Source organism: Mycotypha africana (assembly GCF_025528875.1).
Source record: "Mycotypha africana strain NRRL 2978 chromosome Unknown BDF20scaffold_3, whole genome shotgun sequence".
NCBI classification, from domain to species: Eukaryota; Fungi; Mucoromycota; class Mucoromycetes; order Mucorales; family Mycotyphaceae; genus Mycotypha; species Mycotypha africana.
Genome location: NW_026515727.1, coordinates 1,547,491 through 1,566,642, shown reverse-complemented (window position 1 = coordinate 1,566,642; position 19,152 = coordinate 1,547,491). Strand labels below are relative to the sequence as shown.

At 40.5% G+C, this 19,152-nt stretch overlaps 5 protein-coding genes across 5 annotated transcripts; all 5 read right to left on the bottom strand.

The window, feature by feature from the left end:
- Positions 1 to 238: 238 nt before the first annotated feature.
- Positions 239 to 2,980, bottom strand: BDF20DRAFT_833988 (WD40-repeat-containing domain protein; the record flags this gene model as incomplete). Its single annotated transcript, XM_053078700.1, has 5 exons — positions 239 to 337; positions 422 to 752; positions 834 to 2,614; positions 2,723 to 2,870; positions 2,943 to 2,980. 5 exons carry the CDS (start codon positions 2,978 to 2,980, stop codon positions 239 to 241), a joined length of 2,397 nt encoding a protein of 798 aa, XP_052938287.1.
- A 106-nt stretch (positions 2,981 to 3,086) lies between these two features.
- On the bottom strand, positions 3,087 to 4,437 carry BDF20DRAFT_860255 (eukaryotic translation initiation factor 3 subunit J). The gene is made up of 4 exons (XM_053080501.1): positions 3,942 to 4,437; positions 3,665 to 3,880; positions 3,346 to 3,590; positions 3,087 to 3,257 (listed from the first exon to the last, which is right to left on the bottom strand). Exons 1-4 carry the CDS (start codon positions 4,266 to 4,268, stop codon positions 3,221 to 3,223), a joined length of 825 nt encoding a protein of 274 aa, XP_052938286.1. The 5' UTR covers positions 4,269 to 4,437; the 3' UTR covers positions 3,087 to 3,220.
- A 395-nt stretch (positions 4,438 to 4,832) lies between these two features.
- Positions 4,833 to 7,150, bottom strand: BDF20DRAFT_860253 (uncharacterized protein). Its single transcript, XM_053080500.1, has 4 exons — positions 6,503 to 7,150; positions 5,968 to 6,414; positions 5,338 to 5,836; positions 4,833 to 5,153 (listed from the first exon to the last, which is right to left on the bottom strand). The coding sequence occupies exons 1-4, from the start codon at positions 7,034 to 7,036 to the stop codon at positions 5,113 to 5,115; spliced, it is 1,521 nt and encodes a 506-aa protein (XP_052938285.1). The 5' UTR covers positions 7,037 to 7,150; the 3' UTR covers positions 4,833 to 5,112.
- Positions 7,151 to 10,628: 3,478 nt separating this feature from the next.
- Positions 10,629 to 11,898, bottom strand: BDF20DRAFT_860243 (uncharacterized protein). Its single transcript, XM_053080499.1, has one exon. It carries the CDS (start codon positions 11,698 to 11,700, stop codon positions 10,780 to 10,782), a length of 921 nt encoding a protein of 306 aa, XP_052938284.1. The 5' UTR covers positions 11,701 to 11,898; the 3' UTR covers positions 10,629 to 10,779.
- A 2,959-nt stretch (positions 11,899 to 14,857) lies between these two features.
- Positions 14,858 to 18,639, bottom strand: BDF20DRAFT_860235 (uncharacterized protein). The gene is made up of 5 exons (XM_053080498.1): positions 17,387 to 18,639; positions 17,114 to 17,303; positions 16,119 to 17,015; positions 15,411 to 15,967; positions 14,858 to 15,327 (listed from the first exon to the last, which is right to left on the bottom strand). The coding sequence occupies exons 1-5, from the start codon at positions 18,565 to 18,567 to the stop codon at positions 14,925 to 14,927; spliced, it is 3,228 nt and encodes a 1,075-aa protein (XP_052938283.1). The 5' UTR covers positions 18,568 to 18,639; the 3' UTR covers positions 14,858 to 14,924.
- Positions 18,640 to 19,152: the final 513 nt, after the last annotated feature.

The window sequence follows — 19,152 nt, the reverse complement described above, 5'->3', positions numbered from 1 at the left end:
GTGTCCAGATACTTACAACCTATCCCATTCAGCGTACGCGAAACCAACCATCCACCAATATCGGATGTATTTGAAAATGGAAACCGCAAACCCATGATTGTTGAACAAAGCTAAATGCCTACTCTAACCATTACTTTTCACAGGAGAAAGAAAAATACAGTGTGGGGGGGGGCTGCCATTTTCTGGTTCAATGTTGTGTCCTTGTTGCAAGATGAGTTTATTTTATTTACAAATGAAATTAAATACTAAGAGTATAATCGATAATAAACGATTGCGTTATGAGGTCATCTATCCTTTGGTAATGACGATCTGTATAGGGCAGTAAACCGTCAATAATCTAAAAAGTCAAAATGAAAGAAACAGATAGGTCAGTAACAAGGCAAGCAGACGGAAGACAAAGGGGGGGGGGATCAAATCTCACCTCTTTAGCAGAAGGCATTGCTACTAACTCTTCGGATGTACGTGATGACAGAATAGCGTGTAGTACTGTCTGTGCAATGTCAGAATGTTTTGCATTGGTATTCCAATCTCTGGTATATCCTAATAGCTTTTCAATATTGTCCAGTGATAGTTCTGCAAGAATTTTATCCACATTGGCTGAACCTGTGATGCTTGTTTCATCGCCTTCCGCTCTATTTTCATACAATTCCCTAAACAGACCTAACAATCGGAAAGGCTGCTCCAACGACAGCGCTAGTAGAATAGCATTAAGATAATCTTTTTTGCGCATAAAGTTCTGTAATTCTTGTTCCCTGAAGGGCAAGAAAAGAGAGAAAAGCCGTATGAGTGACACATTGTTCGACATTCGTCACCTTTACAGCGCGCATACATACTTTATGATGAGTTCTTCCTTTTGTTTCAATTCGTCTTCTTGCTCCTGCAGCGTCACATCTTCCCAGAAATTGATCACTGAATCTGCACCACCCGACACGATACACTTCTCATCCTCTCTCACTGCCAATGCCCACACCTTTTGCGTATGGTTATCCAGAGTCGAGGCACATTCGTTTGTCTTGATCGTCCATACTTTCACTAGACCATCCGAACCTGCCGATACAAGCTGTGTGCCCGCTGTTAAGAAATCGACTCTCAAAACAGAATTGGTATGTCCCTCGAATGTTTTCAAACACGTAAAGTCTTTCAAACTCCAAATCTTGATGGTTTTATCGCCCGAACTGGTCGCCAACACTTGATCTACAGGAGAAAACTTGGCACACCACACGCCACGTTTATGGCCCTTCATGACGCCTAGCAACTCACCGGTATCGACATTCCATAATTTGGCTGTTTTATCCTGCGAGCCCGTAGCAAACACTTTGTCGTTCGGTGCTACGCAGATGGTATTGATGTCTTTATCATGCGCTTGGTGTGTATAAAGTGATTTGGGTCGATAGTCTTCATCTGCATTCTCTACATCTAAATCGCAAAGATTCCAATATTTGATGGTTCTATCCTGACTGCCCGTGATCATGAAATGGTTCGATTTTCTCGAAAGTGCAACCGCACCTACGGATTCTGTGTGGCCGATGCAGACACCCACGCATCGGAAGCGATCTGTGCCCTCTTCCCCATTCCAGTTGATCTGCCATAATCTCGCTGTCTTATCTTTCGATGCAGTGACTACCAAAGAGCCGTCCTTTGACTTGTCCAGTGCAATGATCATATCGTTGTGTCCATACAAAAGCTCACAATCCTGTGTTTCTACATTGTAGATGCGCAGTTGCGCACTGTTGGTGGCCGCTGCCACATAGCGAGCCTCTTGTCCCAAATAAGCAACATCGACAATTTCATCATTGTACCCCACAATCTGCTTTACTCTTTCTAACCTACGTTCTAGACTGTACATCAGAATGTTCTGATCGTTCGTGACAGCTGCCAATGTTTGTGTCGTTTGGAGATAGATCACGTCAGAAATCGCATGGGACGCGTTCTTCTCGGGCGCCTGGGCCTTGATCAACTGTCCGGATTTCAGATCCCACAATTTGATCAAGCCTGCATCGCCTGCTGTGTAAAATATATCCGCATCTTGCCACTGTTGGCCGTACTTTCCGGCCAATGTGACATTCTTTTCCAAAAATCCCACTGTCTCAATCGTCTCAAAGATAGGATACGTCGCTCTCAATTCTTTGGCCTGCCAATCCCATACGTTGACCACTTTATCACGAGAGCCAGAAATCAAATATCGGCCGTCGGCTGAGAAATCCAGTCCACGAATCACACTGACATGGCTCTGCAAAACGGCAATGCAACGACGTGTTTGTAAATCCCAAATACGGACCTGACAATCGTCGGCACCGGAGGCAAGATACCATTTGCCGTTGTGTTTGTGGAATTTGACAGCACTGATAACACCGCCATGGCCTCGTAGGTTGTGCGTCACATATCCTTTGTCGATATCCCAAATTTTGATGCTGGCATCAGCTGACCCTGTAGCTACAAGTGTCGATGTAGCATCTATGTCCATGACGATAATCGGTGCATCATGCGCTTTATTGATGGTGCGCACCACTTGTCCCTTTTCTAGATCCCATATGCGAAGAAATAAACTGCGACTGGCGCTGACTAAATGCTTTCCATCCGGTTTGACTGCCATCGTGGTGACAATTTCAGTGTCCTATCATAATCATGTTCCATGGGGGAAAAAAAAAAAGTGAGTTATTGATGCGATGGATGGCCGCCGCTCCAAGGAGAGGGAATGGCTTTGGACTAGAGCTATACATACGCCTTCTAACTGATGCACCTGTTTCCCGGTGTCAAGTTCGGTCACAATAATGTCCTCGTTGAGTGTTGTCAGTAGATACTTCGCATCGTGGGTAATGCACACTTTGCCACCTGTATAAATAGATTCGATCGTTTTAATCGATTTAAAACTGATTCGAGTGGAGTTAGACCATGAGTGACTCTACTCTAGCAATCAGAATGTGCGGTTACTGCATTCTCACCTTGTTTTTAACAAAATCTTATTGGAATCCTCTGACATGATATCGATGAAGCAGAAGGAAAGGTTGATATAGAGGGGATATAACGATAAAATAGGCCTAAACGTGTGGGTTTTTTTTTTGTATTTGACAGATTTTCGGAAATTGGGGGGAAAGAAGAACGATGGGCGGAAGAGGAAATTAAGTCACCTTTATTTAGGAGTGGATGGCTTGCAAATTTAATGCTGTTAATCTATATTGCGCTTTCCACCCAAATCCACAGCAGACGAAAACTGGGATATTCATAGAATGGAGATAGACAAGCCCTCTCCCAATGAAGTAGTTGCAAAAAACTTGTATACATTTATTTGAATAGTCAATATGTCCTATGCTATCATCCTAAGCTTCTTTTTTTTTTTACATAAAGTCGTCAAAATCGTCATAAGTAGTAGAATATTCCCTCGTAGGAGCAGGTGCAGCCTTCTTTGCAGGTGCGGCAGCCGTCTTTCCCTTTCCTTTCTTATTCGACTTTAGTGCTTCTTTTTGTTGACGTTGTTTATCATTGGCAAGTGCTGTTAGACTAGAAGCGGCTTTTCGAATATCCATATCCTTCATAGGTTGAGCTAAATCCTTTGCAAATGCTTCAACAAAACTGGCATAGCTGGCATTATTCTAAAAAAAAGTCATAACGGTTGAGATGGATAGCCAACCCACGCAACAACAAAAGTGCCCAACTCCATTTTTACCTTTTGGTCGAGGATAAGGTCAACCAGCAGTTTCTTGAATTCTTCAAATTCTTTTTGGGTTCTAGGTTTGCAAGAAGCTACTGGCTTTGAAGGCTCCTTCTTTTTCACTTCGACCTCTTCGCCATTCTCATCGCCTTCGGATTTATGGAGACCAGCTTCTTTTTGAGCACGCTCAAATCTTTCCTCTTCAGTCTCACCGTCTAAAAATCGGTTCGCCTATGGAATAGAGAGACATTAGGGCGTGAATGACGACCCACCCTTCTTTCTTTTCATTTACCAACGCGATCTTTTTTGCTTTTTGTTCTTGTAATTTAGCTTCCTTTTCGGCAATCTTTTGCTTCAAGGTCATCTTTTTAGCAGGTGCTGTAGTGGTAGTGGCGGCGGCTTTCTTGGGTGCAGCAGCAGAAAACAAATCGTCTTCGAAAACTCCACCATCCTTCTCTTCATCGTCCCATTCGTCTCCAGAATCGTCCCAAGATTCCTTCACTGTATTTTTCTTGTTGTTGTCGTCATCACTTTCTTCCTCATCGTCCCAAGCCATCTTGGGTCGGTTGCTAATAACGACTTCTTCCTTATCAAATTCTTCTTCTATAAAAACATTCATTTACAATAGTGTGGTGGTCATGATGGAATAGTACCAAAGTATTGAATAAGAAATGGTCCTCTTTCTATGGGAAATGCATGTCTATCATTATTGACAATTTACCCCAATCGCTCATTGTGTTTGGAAGCTCGCGTGCAAAGTGTATTACAAACTGCCTTACAGCCAAAAGATAAAGAAGGAAAAAAAAAAAAAAGAAAAATTAGATAGGCAACCAAAAAAAAAAAAAAAAAAAGTTAAATCTGACAGGCGGTCGGCGCAATTACAGCAAAATGAGCAGAGCATACAACTTATCATCAACAGAAAAGATGACATTCCAACGTTTTCAAGTATGTAGTTTTTGTTGGCAACCATAATTTTATTAAAGTCTTTTTTTTCATTTTTGCAAAGTGAAAAAAATTTGAGCGATAGCGAAAAAATGATAATATTGCTTATGTAAATGCTGCTGGTGGCTAAAAATGGTATAACATTAGTTTAAGAAGATTTAGATGAATAAAAATAAAAAATGAAAAGGTGGATACGACAAGCATAAAAGTTGGGTAGATGGAATCAAGAGAGAGAGAGGAAAAAAAAAAAAAAAAAAAGGTATATAGGTATATCAACGTGTATGACGAAAGCGCCTAATCCTGTAGACTGTAGTGGTTGGTATGATGCAAGAAACGTTGGCTGGATAGGTTGGGTCTTTTCTGGCTACCCCTTTTTGTTTCTGAAGGTTTTTATGCTGTTGCTTCTGATGTTTTACTACTCGATGAGTAACATAACGGTGTAGAAACGATCATAGCAAGAGCAAACGGCACAGTCCAATCCTCTGTGACTCCTACTGAAGAGATTAACCCCATGACGATGGCTAAACATGTAAATTGGATATACGCATCCAATGGCTCTTTGCTGTCAAGGAATGGGTGTTGACGTTGAAAGTGATTTTCATCAGAAAAAGAAGATGAGGATGAAAAGAAGGAGTAGCAATGACATGGATAGGCGCAAGAGAATCCAACACAAGATAAACATAATGTATCAGCTGGTGTAGAAGTAGAAACAGTGACAGTAGTACTTTCTTTAAAGATCATACTACCTTTTCTTTTCAAACTGTGACCCGCACTGTGACCACGGTGATCCTCTTTGGCCATGAAGTACATCTCCATCTCTGTACCTGCACTTTGGCGACGGGTGGCTTCTTGCGGCGTGTACTGTTCGTGCGTACTGTCATCTACTATGTCTTTTGATAGGGTAAAAGATTCTGCTGCTGATACAAAACTTATTCTCTGGTTCTGTGAATCGAAGGAAGAGGGCCGTCCGCCATCAAACTCCTGCAAGTCGTCTTTCAGCATTTCTTCTAGTAAATGGACGTCCTTTATCGCTAATGACTTGCGCTTTGATTCCATCAATCTCTGTGATTGTCGTTGTGGATCATTTGGAAGTGAAGCATGTGATAGCAATGAGTAGGTTTTATGAGTGGGAGGCGAAAGGCTCCTACTACCCGTTAAGGCTATCATGGTAGTTGCTGTAGATGCGGTGGAGTCCGGTCGATGGATGGACGGTGGAGATGAATACGTCGATTGCTCCTGTAATTCCTTTAAAGACAGTATCAAAAACGGGTTAAGGCCCAAACATAGAGTGACGTTTCCACCCTTTCCCTTCCCTCCCCTCTCTCTCTCTCTCTCTCTCTCTCTCTCTCTCTCTGGCATCTATCCTTCATCCTTACTTTTTGAAGTTGCTCTAACTGATCCTCCATGCCCATAAAGTCCTGCTCCAACTGAGATACAATTTCGTCTTTGATTCTTAATTCCCTTTTCAATGTCTCTATGTCATTGTCTTTATAGGATTGCTGCTTGAGTATTTGCTCCTTTTCCAAATCCAAATCCTCGATAAATCGTTGTAATCCTATGATTCTCTTTTCCAATTCACTAGCGTAGGATCCTTGAGAGACTGTTGAGTGTATCACAGGTCGACAAATATGCTGTGCTTCCACGCTGAGAGATTCAGTAAAGTCTTGATGGTCTCTCTCTGGTTCCTCTCTTTCAGAGGAGGATGAAAATAAAGAGGAAGCCGACGAAGAAGTGGTTGAGGGCAGAGTCATCACCATGGTGGATTGATCAATGGGTTGCATGGTAAAGCAACATGTATCCTCGCAGATAGGCTGTCCTGCAATCTATTGCCCTCCCCGCGGCGGGTACGAAAACGAACATCAGCAATGCGATTCTTTTCTATTGCCCACTGTTTTTTTTTATTATTATTACCTGTCGTTGCAGTAAATTAATGTTTTGCACCAGGAATTCATATTCAGGTCCTACGGATTTCATTTTTATAATGTGATCCTCTTTCAGTTTGTTGAGTTCCTTTGTCTTTTCGTCCACTTCTTGCTGTAAAAGTCTGGCTGTACGTTGCAGTTTAACGTTGGCTATCGTCAATTCCTGTATCGTCTTTTCCAATGGATCCGTTTTTTGCTTGATCAGGTCATCCGTGTCCACTTTGAGCAATCGGTTGGTTCTTTGTAATTTAACGTTCTGCAATGTAAGCGATTCGATTTGTGCTTCCAATTGCCTCGTACGAGTATCCGCATCTCCACTCTGGATTTCTCTCTTTGTGCTACCGTTATCCGCTATACTCATCCTTCTGTTTATAAGTGGTGAGTTTGATGTTGTGAAAGTGATAGCTTCATCGATGCCCTGTTGTTGTAGTGGTTGCTTGGGTATAGAATAGTTCATCAGGTTTGAGTCAGCACTAAACCACGATGCTGTAGAGTCCACCGTTTCCCTTTTTGAAGGCAACATGGTTATACATATATATATGAATAAATATATATATATGTAAAAAAGGGTATCTGATTGGGGGGGGAGTGTTTTCAGGGAACAAAACAAGAGAAATGAGATAAAAGGGAAAGAAAAGAGAGAAAGTACTCCATCAATACAAGATGCACGAGGACGTTGGTAGTACAGAGCGTTAATAAGCCTCCTTTTGCTCAGTTTAGAAAAAAGGCCAATAGAGGAAAGAAGTTTACTCAACCCTCTACTCTATTCAAGGGTTCAAGTTGGCCCTCACAGCCCTTTTTCATATGCGATTTGAGTTACCATAGAGGCCTTTTTGCACAGGTGGAAAAAAAAGTGCTCAGGCCATCCACGTCGACGAGTTTTGACAAATGAGTGTGAGGTTTCACTAAGGGACAGAAATGAGGATATTTGTTTACATAGTAAAAGACACTAAAAAGACCAAAAGGTAATAGGCAAGCTCTACACTAGTTTTATTGGTCTACTCTCAGAATGGGGGGAGAAGCAATCAGGGTAAGCTGATGAGAGTTGCATGCAAATCTCCTGAAATGTATCTAGACGCCACTGATATATGATACTCTTTCTGCACTCTAAAGCAAAAAGTCAGTGGAGTTCATCATGATCCTCCTCTATCTGCTAAAACCTACTGATAGTTACGTTGATCAAGAGTGGACCCATAAAGCCCGCTTTCTCTGGCAGCTCATCATCGAATGGTCAACAAGGAATGTATGGCTTTTTTATATAGATTTCAAATATCTGACCCGTGTGCAATGGCAGCTTTCAAGACACTCGTTTCTGAACAGGACTGTCCCACTTTCTGTGAGCCTTTGGCCGATCCATGGTTTTCCTTCTTCCGTCGTGTTTTTTTTTTCTTGCTAAGTGGCCAGCTAGTGTTAACCTTTCGGTTGAATAAAGGATATCCTCTGTTTATGGTTTTGTGGGGATGGGTCAAGTAATTTCTTATCTTGTAAAAAGACTCAACACGGCTCTTGTGTAAAGAAAATTGGGTTTATTTCTGAGCCGAAAGGACACAAGCCAACCTACGCAACATCCATGCGTTTTTTCAAAACAGTCATTATGCATCAATAAAGAAGAAAAGTATCTTAATGAAATCGACTATTTTGGCCGTACATTTGACGACTAAATCACATGCGTGTGCCCACTCATTTTTAATATGTAAAACAGGGCTTAGAAGCTATACTCTCATTTAACCAGCAACAGGGTCTATACCAAAACCATATGAATGGGCCTATCAACCTATAGGGGGGGGGCATAGGCTTTCAAAGACTTGGGGTTTGTTTTTTGTTTTTTTTCGCAGAGTGACTATTTTCCTCAAATGAACATGTATGCCTACTGTGAGGAAGCATTCCATTTACTGAGCCTATCGTTCAAGAAGATCAACGTGAACAAAAGAATCTGTCTCAGTGCTTATCTCGATAAAGACTGTGTTTCTAAGTTGAAAAATTTTATATGTGCTCTGACGGAGCCTTGTTCATTTTGTTGATTAGATAATTCTGATTGCAATTTATGGACACTGTTTTCTAAAAAAAATAAAATAGATGGAACTCAGCTAAGAAGAGTGATCGTTCCTGCGTTTCCAGTTTCATACAATTTTAAGCTGTATTTACATGTTTAAAGAAAAAGAAGGAAATGACCTGTCAAAAGTCAATGATATGAATACAATCTTTTTTACATTTCTTCAAGATTGAAACACATGGCAGATGAGCAGCATTATCTTTTCATACATGTTCTTTTTGCAAAATGATGTATTCGAGCGGTTTCTGTCATATTTCCTAATTTAGTTTTTTTTTTTTTTTTTTTTTTTTTTTTTTTGTTTTGTTTCCGTGTCTTGCGTGCCAGAAAAAAAAAAAAAAAAAAGTGATACGCTATTTGTGCTTCAATTGATAAAAGAGTCAAACTCAAAGATTCCCCCTTTTCCACGAAATGCTGCTATAAATCTAAAATTACATTCATAAAAAACCAAATAATTTCTGTTGTGTACCACGCTCTATGGATAGGCCGTTCACGGAGGACGATGATAACTCTCCGGATGACGAATGGCTCTATGCACTCATCGTTCCATTGGCGCGACCCACGAAAGAGTCTACATCACTCGTGAGAGCGAGGAAAGAGAAGGTAGAAACTAAAATAAATCTCGTGTTTGATTACCCATTAAGATTCACGTCACAACACAAATAACAAAAAAATAAAATAAAAATACAAGCACCCTGTCAAGTTTAAGGTTTTTTTTTTTTTTCTATGGATATGTCTGATGCCATCATGACTCGTTGTCATGCGTTAGTAGGGTTAGGAGTTTGAACGCTGTATTTCAATCCTTTCCCAAAATAGTGAATGATGTGCTTTCCACTCAACTCTAGCATTTTTCGAGGGCTCATTTCGAGATAGTGTATAATGGATAGCCTCTATCGCTGTACTTTCAAAGGTTCCCGCCCCCTCTCAATGAGTTGAAAATATAGATGGCAAGTTCAATGTGACATTACGCACAGGGATCGGATAAATTCGATAGAGCTGATGGATGGGCAGACAAAAAGGAAAAAGTTGTTCTTTTTTAAGGTTCACCGTTAGTCATTCCCATCATTTTTTTTTTTTTGTCTTGGCCAAGCATCCGTTTTCTTTTATTCCTGTTTAGTCTATTCATATAAAGATGTAAAAGATAGAAAAGGTCTATTTTGTTGAGTGACTCAACATGAACACGCTTCTTTCATCTACTTCTGGGGTTGCTTGGGAGAAGCAGTGAGGAGAGAGGATTCTAGGCTTGTATTTTTTGGGGGAAGGGGCGAGGGCGCGGGGGCGGGGAGGGAGGGCGACGTAGAGGAAGGGGGGCGCGTCTTTCACTTTTTTTAGTGTCATGATAACGTGACCACCCTGTTGACTCCTCTGTCCTTTTCATTATTCATGATGGGCAGAAACACCCAACAGGGAAACAGGACTTGTTTGAGAGAGAGACTTCTTTCTCCTTTGAGCCACACATGAAAAAAAGCCATTGAATGATCTAGAAGCGTTTCTGTTTCTCTTTCCAAATTAGCGAAACACAATTCATCGTACGTCCAAAGCACCCAAAGTATTTCAAAGTGGATGGAATTCCAAGATTGATAAGACGTTGGTACAACAACACCGACAGCATAAATTGCTTTCTAATTTTTTTATTGTCCGCTCGCCATGTGTATGACAACCTGGTTTTTCGGCAAGCTGAGATTTGATTTGCTGTACGAACATTGTACAACAAACAATAAAAGATGCAATGTAGTAAGAAAACGCGTTTACAAAAAGTACAATTTTTTTTTAATGATGGCTCCACAAAAAAAAAAAAAAAAAAAAAAAAAAAAAAAAAAGAAAAAAAGTCAGAATTACACATGACACAGCTATGATTTTATTTTGCACACAGACGCGTATGGTATGTGTGTGTTTTTGTAAAATGGATGATTGTTTGTTAGGTCATTGTGAATAGCACATTCGAAAAAGATGAAAAAGGATGAAAATAAGAGATTATAAATAGTATATACAAGGAATATGAAAATACGAGAAAAAGGGCTTTGTCTAATTCCATAATTAACATGATGACAACTACTATGCCTACTTTTTTTTTTTTTTTTTTTTTTGGCAACAGGATGGATGGAGGGGGTAATGTGTCCAGAAGGATGAATCAATGGGTGATATAAGGAGTAAAAGAAATTATAATGCAAAAAGTAACAAGTAATAATACATGTGCGTGACGTGTGCAAATGATTTTAAATGGAGAATCGACGAAGAAGATCATGTCCCCATAGATCGTCAACTTCGTAAGCTGATCCTTCTACTACTGGAAGTGCTGCTTCCATTTTATTACTATTCATAGGCGAGGAGGGTGCCTGACAGGTATGATAGGCAAGTTGGAATGCAGTGGCGACCGGTTCAAAGAATAAGAAACCACGTACTTCTTCTCTTGATTCGCGTTCTTTAGGAGGCTCGAGAGCCACCGTGAAAGGCACATTAAAGGCATCGTCTGTAAGCATCATACGTGTACGTCCCTCTGATAAAGCTTCTAAACGCACTTGGTTTTTATAATCAAATCGACACATGCCTTTTGAACCATCCGCGGCATCCTGTTCAAACCACCATACTGGAGACATGGTACGGCGAACATGTTTATTCATTTCTAATGTACGGCCTTTGGGATGTTGTTGTTGTTGTTGTTGTGGATGAAGCGTTGGCATAGAGTTGTAATGGGATGGATGATGCTTCACACTATAACTGAGTCTATGATTCGCCGCCGCCTTTGTCGTTTGTGGTCTTCTAAAGAGGACAGTACAGGTACCGACGGCTGTATGGTTTAAGGTGCATTCGTTCTGTTTGCTTAAAGAAGACTCCAACATGGCTTGACTGCGTTCATCAAATCTGACCCACTCACTGTTCTGTGCTGGATGATTAGGCAATAAACTAGCATTAAAGTACCACACAGGCTCTAATGTACGAAAGATACCACGACTATCTTGTATTGATACACTTGTCGGCGTCTGAGGCATCGAGTCGTTCATCGATGAGTCTGTGGAGAAAGAGGATACGGAAGAGCTTGGCGTGTAGAACTCGGTCATTGGTGTGGTATTGTTATGGGTAGGCTCTTTTTTTGATTTCTTCTTCAAATGAAATAGGTTACGGATAGTGTTCTTCATTGTGTATATAGGCACGACACTCCAATTCTGTTAAACGGTAAATGGGGGATAGCAAAAAGAATAGAAAGAAGAGGGGCTTGACAAGGAATAATGCGGGCCATCAGTGTCTTCTATTTATACCATTTACAACGGAGCGTCAAAAGTAAAAAAAAAAAGGCTGAATTTGGCCGGATTAAACCAAGAAAAAAAAAAAAAAAGTGAAATTTTCTGTATATAAAAGGGAACTCCATCCAAAAAAAAAGCACACCAGTTTAAAACACTCATACATGAAGCTTTCTCGTTTCTTTTTCGTTGTACAGTAGAAACTCTGTTGAAAAAAAGTCATGTAAAGGGTCAACCTATGCCGACTTTTTTAAATCAGTAAACAAATAGGCAATGCAAAGTCGAGAAACGAATCCAAGCGAGCTGAGAATCTATTAAATTTTAGTCATGAAAGCTATATTTAAACATTGGCACTTTTGGTTTTTTTTTTTTTTTTCTTTTTCATTTTTCAGTGTTATTTTTGTACAACCTCTTTTTAGTTTCCCTTTTAAAGCGGTTATAAATAAACCGCAGTCTCTCTCTTCAATTTTTACCGAAAAATGCTAAAAGTGGATGATGTCAAATGCAATCGCTTTCCTATACAATGGTTACATTGCCATTCATATTTTTTCTTTTTGCCTTTGCGTTATTTAAGCAACAAGCACGTTTTTTTTTTTTTTTTTTTTTTTTTTTGAAAACAGTATATTCCATGTCCATTCTGTGTCTCCTTTTTACTATATTTGCCCCCTTCTCTTTATTGTGTTCGTTATGATACACTACTACTCCTCTTGTCGATCAATAGAACACTTTGTATTTCATATAAAAAAGAAAGAGACAGCAGACGGCTGTCATCTTGAATTTGGAAAACATAACTATGATGTGGGAGCGGGGGGGGTGAGGGGGTGCTTCTGCTGGGAACCGTTTGGCGCGCGTCCATTCTGTTTATTATTTTTTTTTTTTCGTGTATCGCTCCACACAGGACTAAATACAAAATTTAGATGAGCCATCTCGGACTCAGTAGGCCAGAACTTACCTGTAATACACAGAAATAACCGCAACAACAACAACAACAACATGACATAATGCTGTTGTTTTAGTTCATCATCCAACAGACCAACACCCCTCTCTACAGTTGGGTAGATGGCGGACGGATAGGCAATAGGTACTTTTGCAACATCATGTATGTGTAAAAAGGGATTTGTTCTTTTTTCGTCGCGAGATCGACTCTGTATGCATGGAAAGAGGATCGGATGGATGTGAACGGATAAATAAAGATGAGGCGAAATGTTCAGCGAAAATGTAACGTGTCATTATTGAAGGCAGGAGGAGGAGGAGGAGGGGCTAAGCCAAACTTGAATTTGAGTAACATTGGCATTACCTCTTCTTGCGTTCTTTTCATACTCGTCTTTCATTCCTTCATTCATTCGTGAGGGCAATGGTGTGGATAGAAAAGATGTTTCAGGAACGTCTTATTGCTTCTGCAATGCCCAAAGCCAAAGGTTCTTCTCCATCTGTGTCCATCGTTCAGTTGCATTCATACTACACTCTACTTTGTCATACCTATGGCACGGTTCATAAAGTGCGCACATATTTTCTCCGAGAGTTGTACTCTTCGTTCTAGACGACATAGGTGTTGTTGTCAAGGAATGCGCCTCCTCCCCCCCCCCAATTCCCAAACCACCCCTGTCATCATCCCAATTGAGACAAAACAAGTATCTTCTTAAAAAATGTGTAGATCGTTTGAGTATCATTTTTGGACAACAACAACAACCAAAAAAAAAAAAAATGCATCGTTTCCTTTTTTCGCCCTGATTTTGTATCAGAAGAATGTGAACAATTGCCCAAATACTTTAGACAACGCGACCAAAACGAGCGGCTGCATAGCAATGTTAATACCGCGGTTGGGGATGATTGGGGGGTGAGATTGCGGAGGGGTGAAACTGAGAGTGAGTGATAAGAGATTTGTTGTCAAAAAAAAGTAAAAAAGACAAATTTGCTTTCACTGGATCAAGTCATTTTTGATGTCAATGAAGAGGCTACAATGGAAGCAAAACATCTTTCCTTTGAACCATTTTAAATTGTTGTCAACACATAAAAGTTTTATACATTCTATTTCGTCCTAAAAAGGCTTTCCTAAATGATTGGCATGAACCTTTTCTTTTTTCTTGTTTCAGTTCAATTTAGAGCCAACTTTATAAAGGAAAGCCTTGGTTCAAAATAGGCTCTCTATGAGCGCACATGATGGAAGAGAAGCGTAGAGAATGGGATGAGGTGCAAGCCTCAACAGACAATCTATACCTAGCAAGTGGTGAATATTATCAAATTTTCCACTTTGACATGGTACTGTTGGATTGGGATAGGACGCATGTTGAGAATAAATGGGCGTTCTTATGCATCTGCTTGTTGTACTTTAGTCTACTCACCTTTGGCTGCCGTTTCTGGACTGATCATAAACACTAAACCCAAACGATGGCACATAGGCAGTGCTAGTCGCACGTTATGACATCAATGGCTGCAAATGAATGAAAAAAAAACCAAAAAAAAAACTGTCGTCAATCGTGCGTTCAAAAACATGGATGGACTAATTTTGCGCGCTCGAGCCAACTTGCACTCTTCCCTGGGTTTTGACCTGTTGAACCGAAAGCCAGCCATACTGGGGCTTGCTTTTTTTTTTTTTTTTTTTTTTTTTGCGGCGCCCCTCCAAAGGAACACACGTGGTTTTTGTTAGCTATAAAACGATAGATCACCGATCCCTTTTTCAACTTCAACAGAAAACTCATTCAAAGCCAACAATAAAACGTTGATCAAAAAAACATTTTTTTTTTTTTTTTCGCTTTCAATAGAACTACAGTTATAATGAATAAGAGGGGCATAATAGTATATCTTTACAGAAAAAAAAAAAAAAAGCAAAAAATGAGGATAATAATATAGACTGTATGAAGAAAAAGAAAAAAGAGAGAAAGAGAGAGATGCTAAGCTATTGTGGTTAAAACGAGGATATCTATAAGAGCTGGTATAATAATAATAATAATAATAGAAAGAGATGGGATAAAGCATAGAAAATAAATTGAACGAATGACTGTGTCTAAAATGAAAGTATCAATGCATAGAAGTATTTTACATGACAGAAAATCTGGAAGAAAAAAAAAAAAAACAAAAAAAAAAAGAAATACAATGATTTTGACCCTTTCTGAAGAGCCTTATTAAAGATTGCTGACGGTGGAAAGCCAACGTGACGCTTCTACTCTATCTTGACGCGTACCATTTCCATCAAAATAGCATTTAGCTATCCAGTATTTTGCTTTGTCAAACTGCTCTACTTTTCCAAGCGTCAATAAAAGTTGGAATGCCTCGGATTTAGGCAGCAAGGAAGGAATGCTTTCAAATAAGTAGGGCTGTGTCATCGTTGCTGTCAAATCTGTGGGGGCGAAAATGGCAGTCGTCGGACAATAATGTAAGCTATAGAGTGCTATTTTCAGTTTGGACATTTTCTTTGATAAAAGTTGATGTGATATTTTTGGCTCTTGTAAGACGCGTTGATAATAAGCATAAGCTATGGAGAACTTTTGTAGTTTTTCATAGAGTTCGGCACTAGCAAACAATGCACTAAAAAGAGCGAAGAAAAAAAAAAAAAAAAGACTTTATAAGTTTTCTCATCATGTATTGGCTTCTCTTGAGCCTTTACTTACGTTGCTTGTCCTAATTCGTAAGCCTTGGCATAGCATTTCAGAGCTATTTGTGTATTGGCGGTCATTCCTTGTCCGTTTTCATAAAATCCACCCAAGATCAAAGTCGACAGACCATCATTGTGACTGACCGCTTTAAGATAACTTTCTAAAGCGTTTTTGAAATCGCCCTTGACCGTATAAATGCGACCCAGTTCACGCAATGCTTTAATGCTATTTCTTTTGGCTGCTTTTGTATACCATCTCATCACTTCTGTTTGTAGTCGTTTCATTTCAGCCGCATCGGCCGCAGAGGAGGAGGACAAGAGGTTGAGTTTATCTTGGCATAGTTGAGCATAGGCCACCATAGCTTCCACATGATTGGATTCTGCTGCTTTCCGGAAACAGAGACGAGCTTGTTCATGGTCTCTTTTTAACAGAGGTGCATTCGCATTGTAATGGTAGATGCCAACGTAGAAAAGAGCATCGGCATGGTTCCTATCTGCCGATCTCTGAAACCACGAAAACGCCGCACCCTTATCTTCTTTGACCCCTATGCCTTTACACAGCATGTATCCAACCTGGATTCGGAAATGTCAGCAAAAAGCAGGTGAAGGGTGGGGGAGGGGGGGGGAGGGGGTCGGGAAGAATAAAATATCAAAAAAAAAAAAACGTTAGTTGCTTTTTTTGTTCATGTCCTATCCCTAAAACATAAAGGGTTTCTATTCTTACCTGGAAAAGTGAATCACTTGATCCAAGATGAGCGGAGATCAAGTAATGCTCGTACGCTTTTTGCAAGTTGACAGCTAAAACGTCAGGCACACCTTCTTCATAACAAACGGCGATCCAATAATGCGCATCAGCGTCTCCTTCGGGGCAATCAGCGAGAGAAAACAGCAAGTCAAGCGCTTCTTTGGGCTCGTAAGGAGTGGTTGTATCGCTTTTATCCAAATAAATCAGAGCCACCATCCGTTTAGCGACGCGTGCGATAACGGGACTGGACGGAACCGTATTCAACGTGGAGCCATGGATCCCAGCCGCGAGGAGGTACAACTCGAGCGCCTTGCTATAGTGGCCGCTCTTGTGAAGAAAGCGAGCATACGTGAGCTGAGCGCTCGGGAGATGTTTTCCAGCTATCTTCACTGCGATAGAGTAGTATTCTGTCGCTAAAGCGTGATTGACGGCTGTGCCGATACCTTCTTCATAACAATGAGCAATCTGTGTAATGGCTGTGTGCATGCCTTGCGTGGCGGCTCGCCGAATCCACCGAAAAGCTTCTTTCTCATGGCGTAGTTTTCGAGCATGGCGGTTTGTATTTTTTGAAGATGGAGAGCAGGGCTCAGAGAGCTCAGGAATGTTCCCTTGACGATACATCATGCCCAATAAATATTGAGCGTCGTGATAGCCCGCTCTTGCAGACGTCTTGAGGTATTGGAAAGCCTTGGATAGGTCTTTTTGAAGCCCGAGACCACCATAAAGAAAATGCATGCCAAGACGGAACTGTGCCAAGTAATGGTTGCCTCCCTCGGCAGCGTTCGAATAGCACTGATAAGCAGCTAGTTTGTCAACCTCAACACATCGTCCAAATTCATAACTTTCACCTAAATAGTAATACGCCCATGCATCGTGCTAAAGAAAGTCAAAAATTGTGTATGAATAGGACCAGTCAGTTCACTTTTTGTCGGAGGGTACTTATCTTGGCGTTGCTTTTTTTTTATGATCCGTACCTGTTCTTCGGCTGCTTTTTTAAGCCAGTCGATACCCTCACTTGAACCATTTCGAATCAGACTTAATCCTAACTGAACTTGCGCTGGAGCATACCCTTTGATGGCACTGCGTTCATAATATTCTAGCGCAGAGACATCGTCTTTAATAACACCCGAGTCCAGCATAAGACCGAAAGAGAATTCGGCCTTTCTGTTCAGGGGGATGGATATTAAAAAAATGGTGATGAGTGAAAGAGTGATCCATTTCTTTCTTTTTTCTCTCTCTCTCTTTACCTATTCCCGCTATCAGCACTTTGTTTAAGCATGTCTACATTTTCATGTAAATTATCAAACGTAATTTTTCCAGCAGCAAACTGAATGGCAACGATACGAAACTGGGCTTCAGCAACGTACAGTTGCGCTTGCTGATAGTTTGCGGCGTTCTCAGCATTTTCCACCAGTTTGGCATACCAGTAGAGTGCTTTTTCTCGGTCCATCGCCGTGTCGTCTGACGCAAGACCATAATGATAACATTGTCCCAAGAAATAAAACGCTTCCCAGACACCCCGCTTTGCCAAGCTTTGCAGATCGTGGAAGCCCAACTCAGGTTCTCTTTCGGTTCCCCAACCGTACAGTCGACAGCATGCCACCATCACTTTGGCAAATGTGTCTGTCGCTCTCAAACTCCAGGTTTCCATGGCTAAAAATGCTTCTTTTTGGAATGCTGCATCGCACGGTTCTGTGTGATTCGTGTTACGAGCACTGCCCGTATGACTCAATACATAACTAAAGACGTCATAGATCGCTTCGGGTTTCTTTAACAAAAGATCAAGTATAGCCTGCGCTGTGCTTAATGATTCTAGTTCAATGGGATGATGAGGATCGATGGTTGGGTTGCTGACTGATACTGAAAAGGGCATAAAGTCATTTTTCTCATCTGAAGCCTTGTCTAAAAATGAATTGATGGAGAAGGTGGAAGCATTGGTAAAATCAGTGATGGTTGAATCGGCCACGCTGGAAAAATGAAAGGAATCACCACCCACTGCGCTACTAAAGCCACTATTCATGATGGAAGAGCTGTATCTGTTTGAATCTGGACTGGCTCGACTGTGGCATCGATGTCGTGAGGGCTGCTGATCATAATAGCTGACAACAGAGAAGGGCGATGGTGTATTCTGGTAGCGGTGAAAGAGCCCGTTGTAGTGATCTTCTAACTGCTGTTTTTCTGATATCGTCGCTAGCATCGATTTATCTTTTGTTAATGAGTACTTTTCCTCTTTTCGAAAAGCTGTGGATGGTTGCTGGCTGTCTCGAGATGGCTGCTGTTGTTGTTGCTGCGGCTTCAATGCAATTGCTGCTGCTGAACTTTGTGAGTGCTGAGACGATTTGCCTATCACTGCTTGAGTTGCATTATTATTTACTTGCTGCTGGTGAGTCCAAATGTCATTGTCGTCGGAACTAATATTGTTTCCCATTGGATGTTGAAAGCTTATTACCGGAACTTTTTGGTTTTTTTTTTTTTTGTTCGAACTTTTGCTTTGTTGATGAAAGGAACGAATGAAAGATATATTATCTATCAAAAAAAAGTAATTGAAGGGTATCTATGTAGAATTTTAAAAGAAATGAATAAACTGGTATTTGGAAATTTTGCAGCTAGGTTTATTGATAAAAAAGCAATCAAATAAACATACTTAAATACTTGAAGGTCATTAGAGTGTAAAAAAAAAAAAAAAAAAAAAAAAAAAAAAACCGAAAAAAAAAGGGATTGAATCGTACTACACAAAAGTTCTATAAAAGTCAAAGGAAAACATTAACTTAAATGAGCAAAGAAAGTCAGTGATATACTACATCTCTTTAGATGACTCGTTTTGTTTGCTTGAAAGGTGATCACCATTCATGTAAGCTAGTAATAATACGCATCACAAGTGCTATTTCCCGCAAACAATCGATCCATTTTGCAAACTGGCAGTGGAAATACAACTTGGAGGATCGTCATGAACAACCTTTGCCGTCATAGATCTATGATATTCGGGTCCTATACGACTCGGCTCGTCAACCGT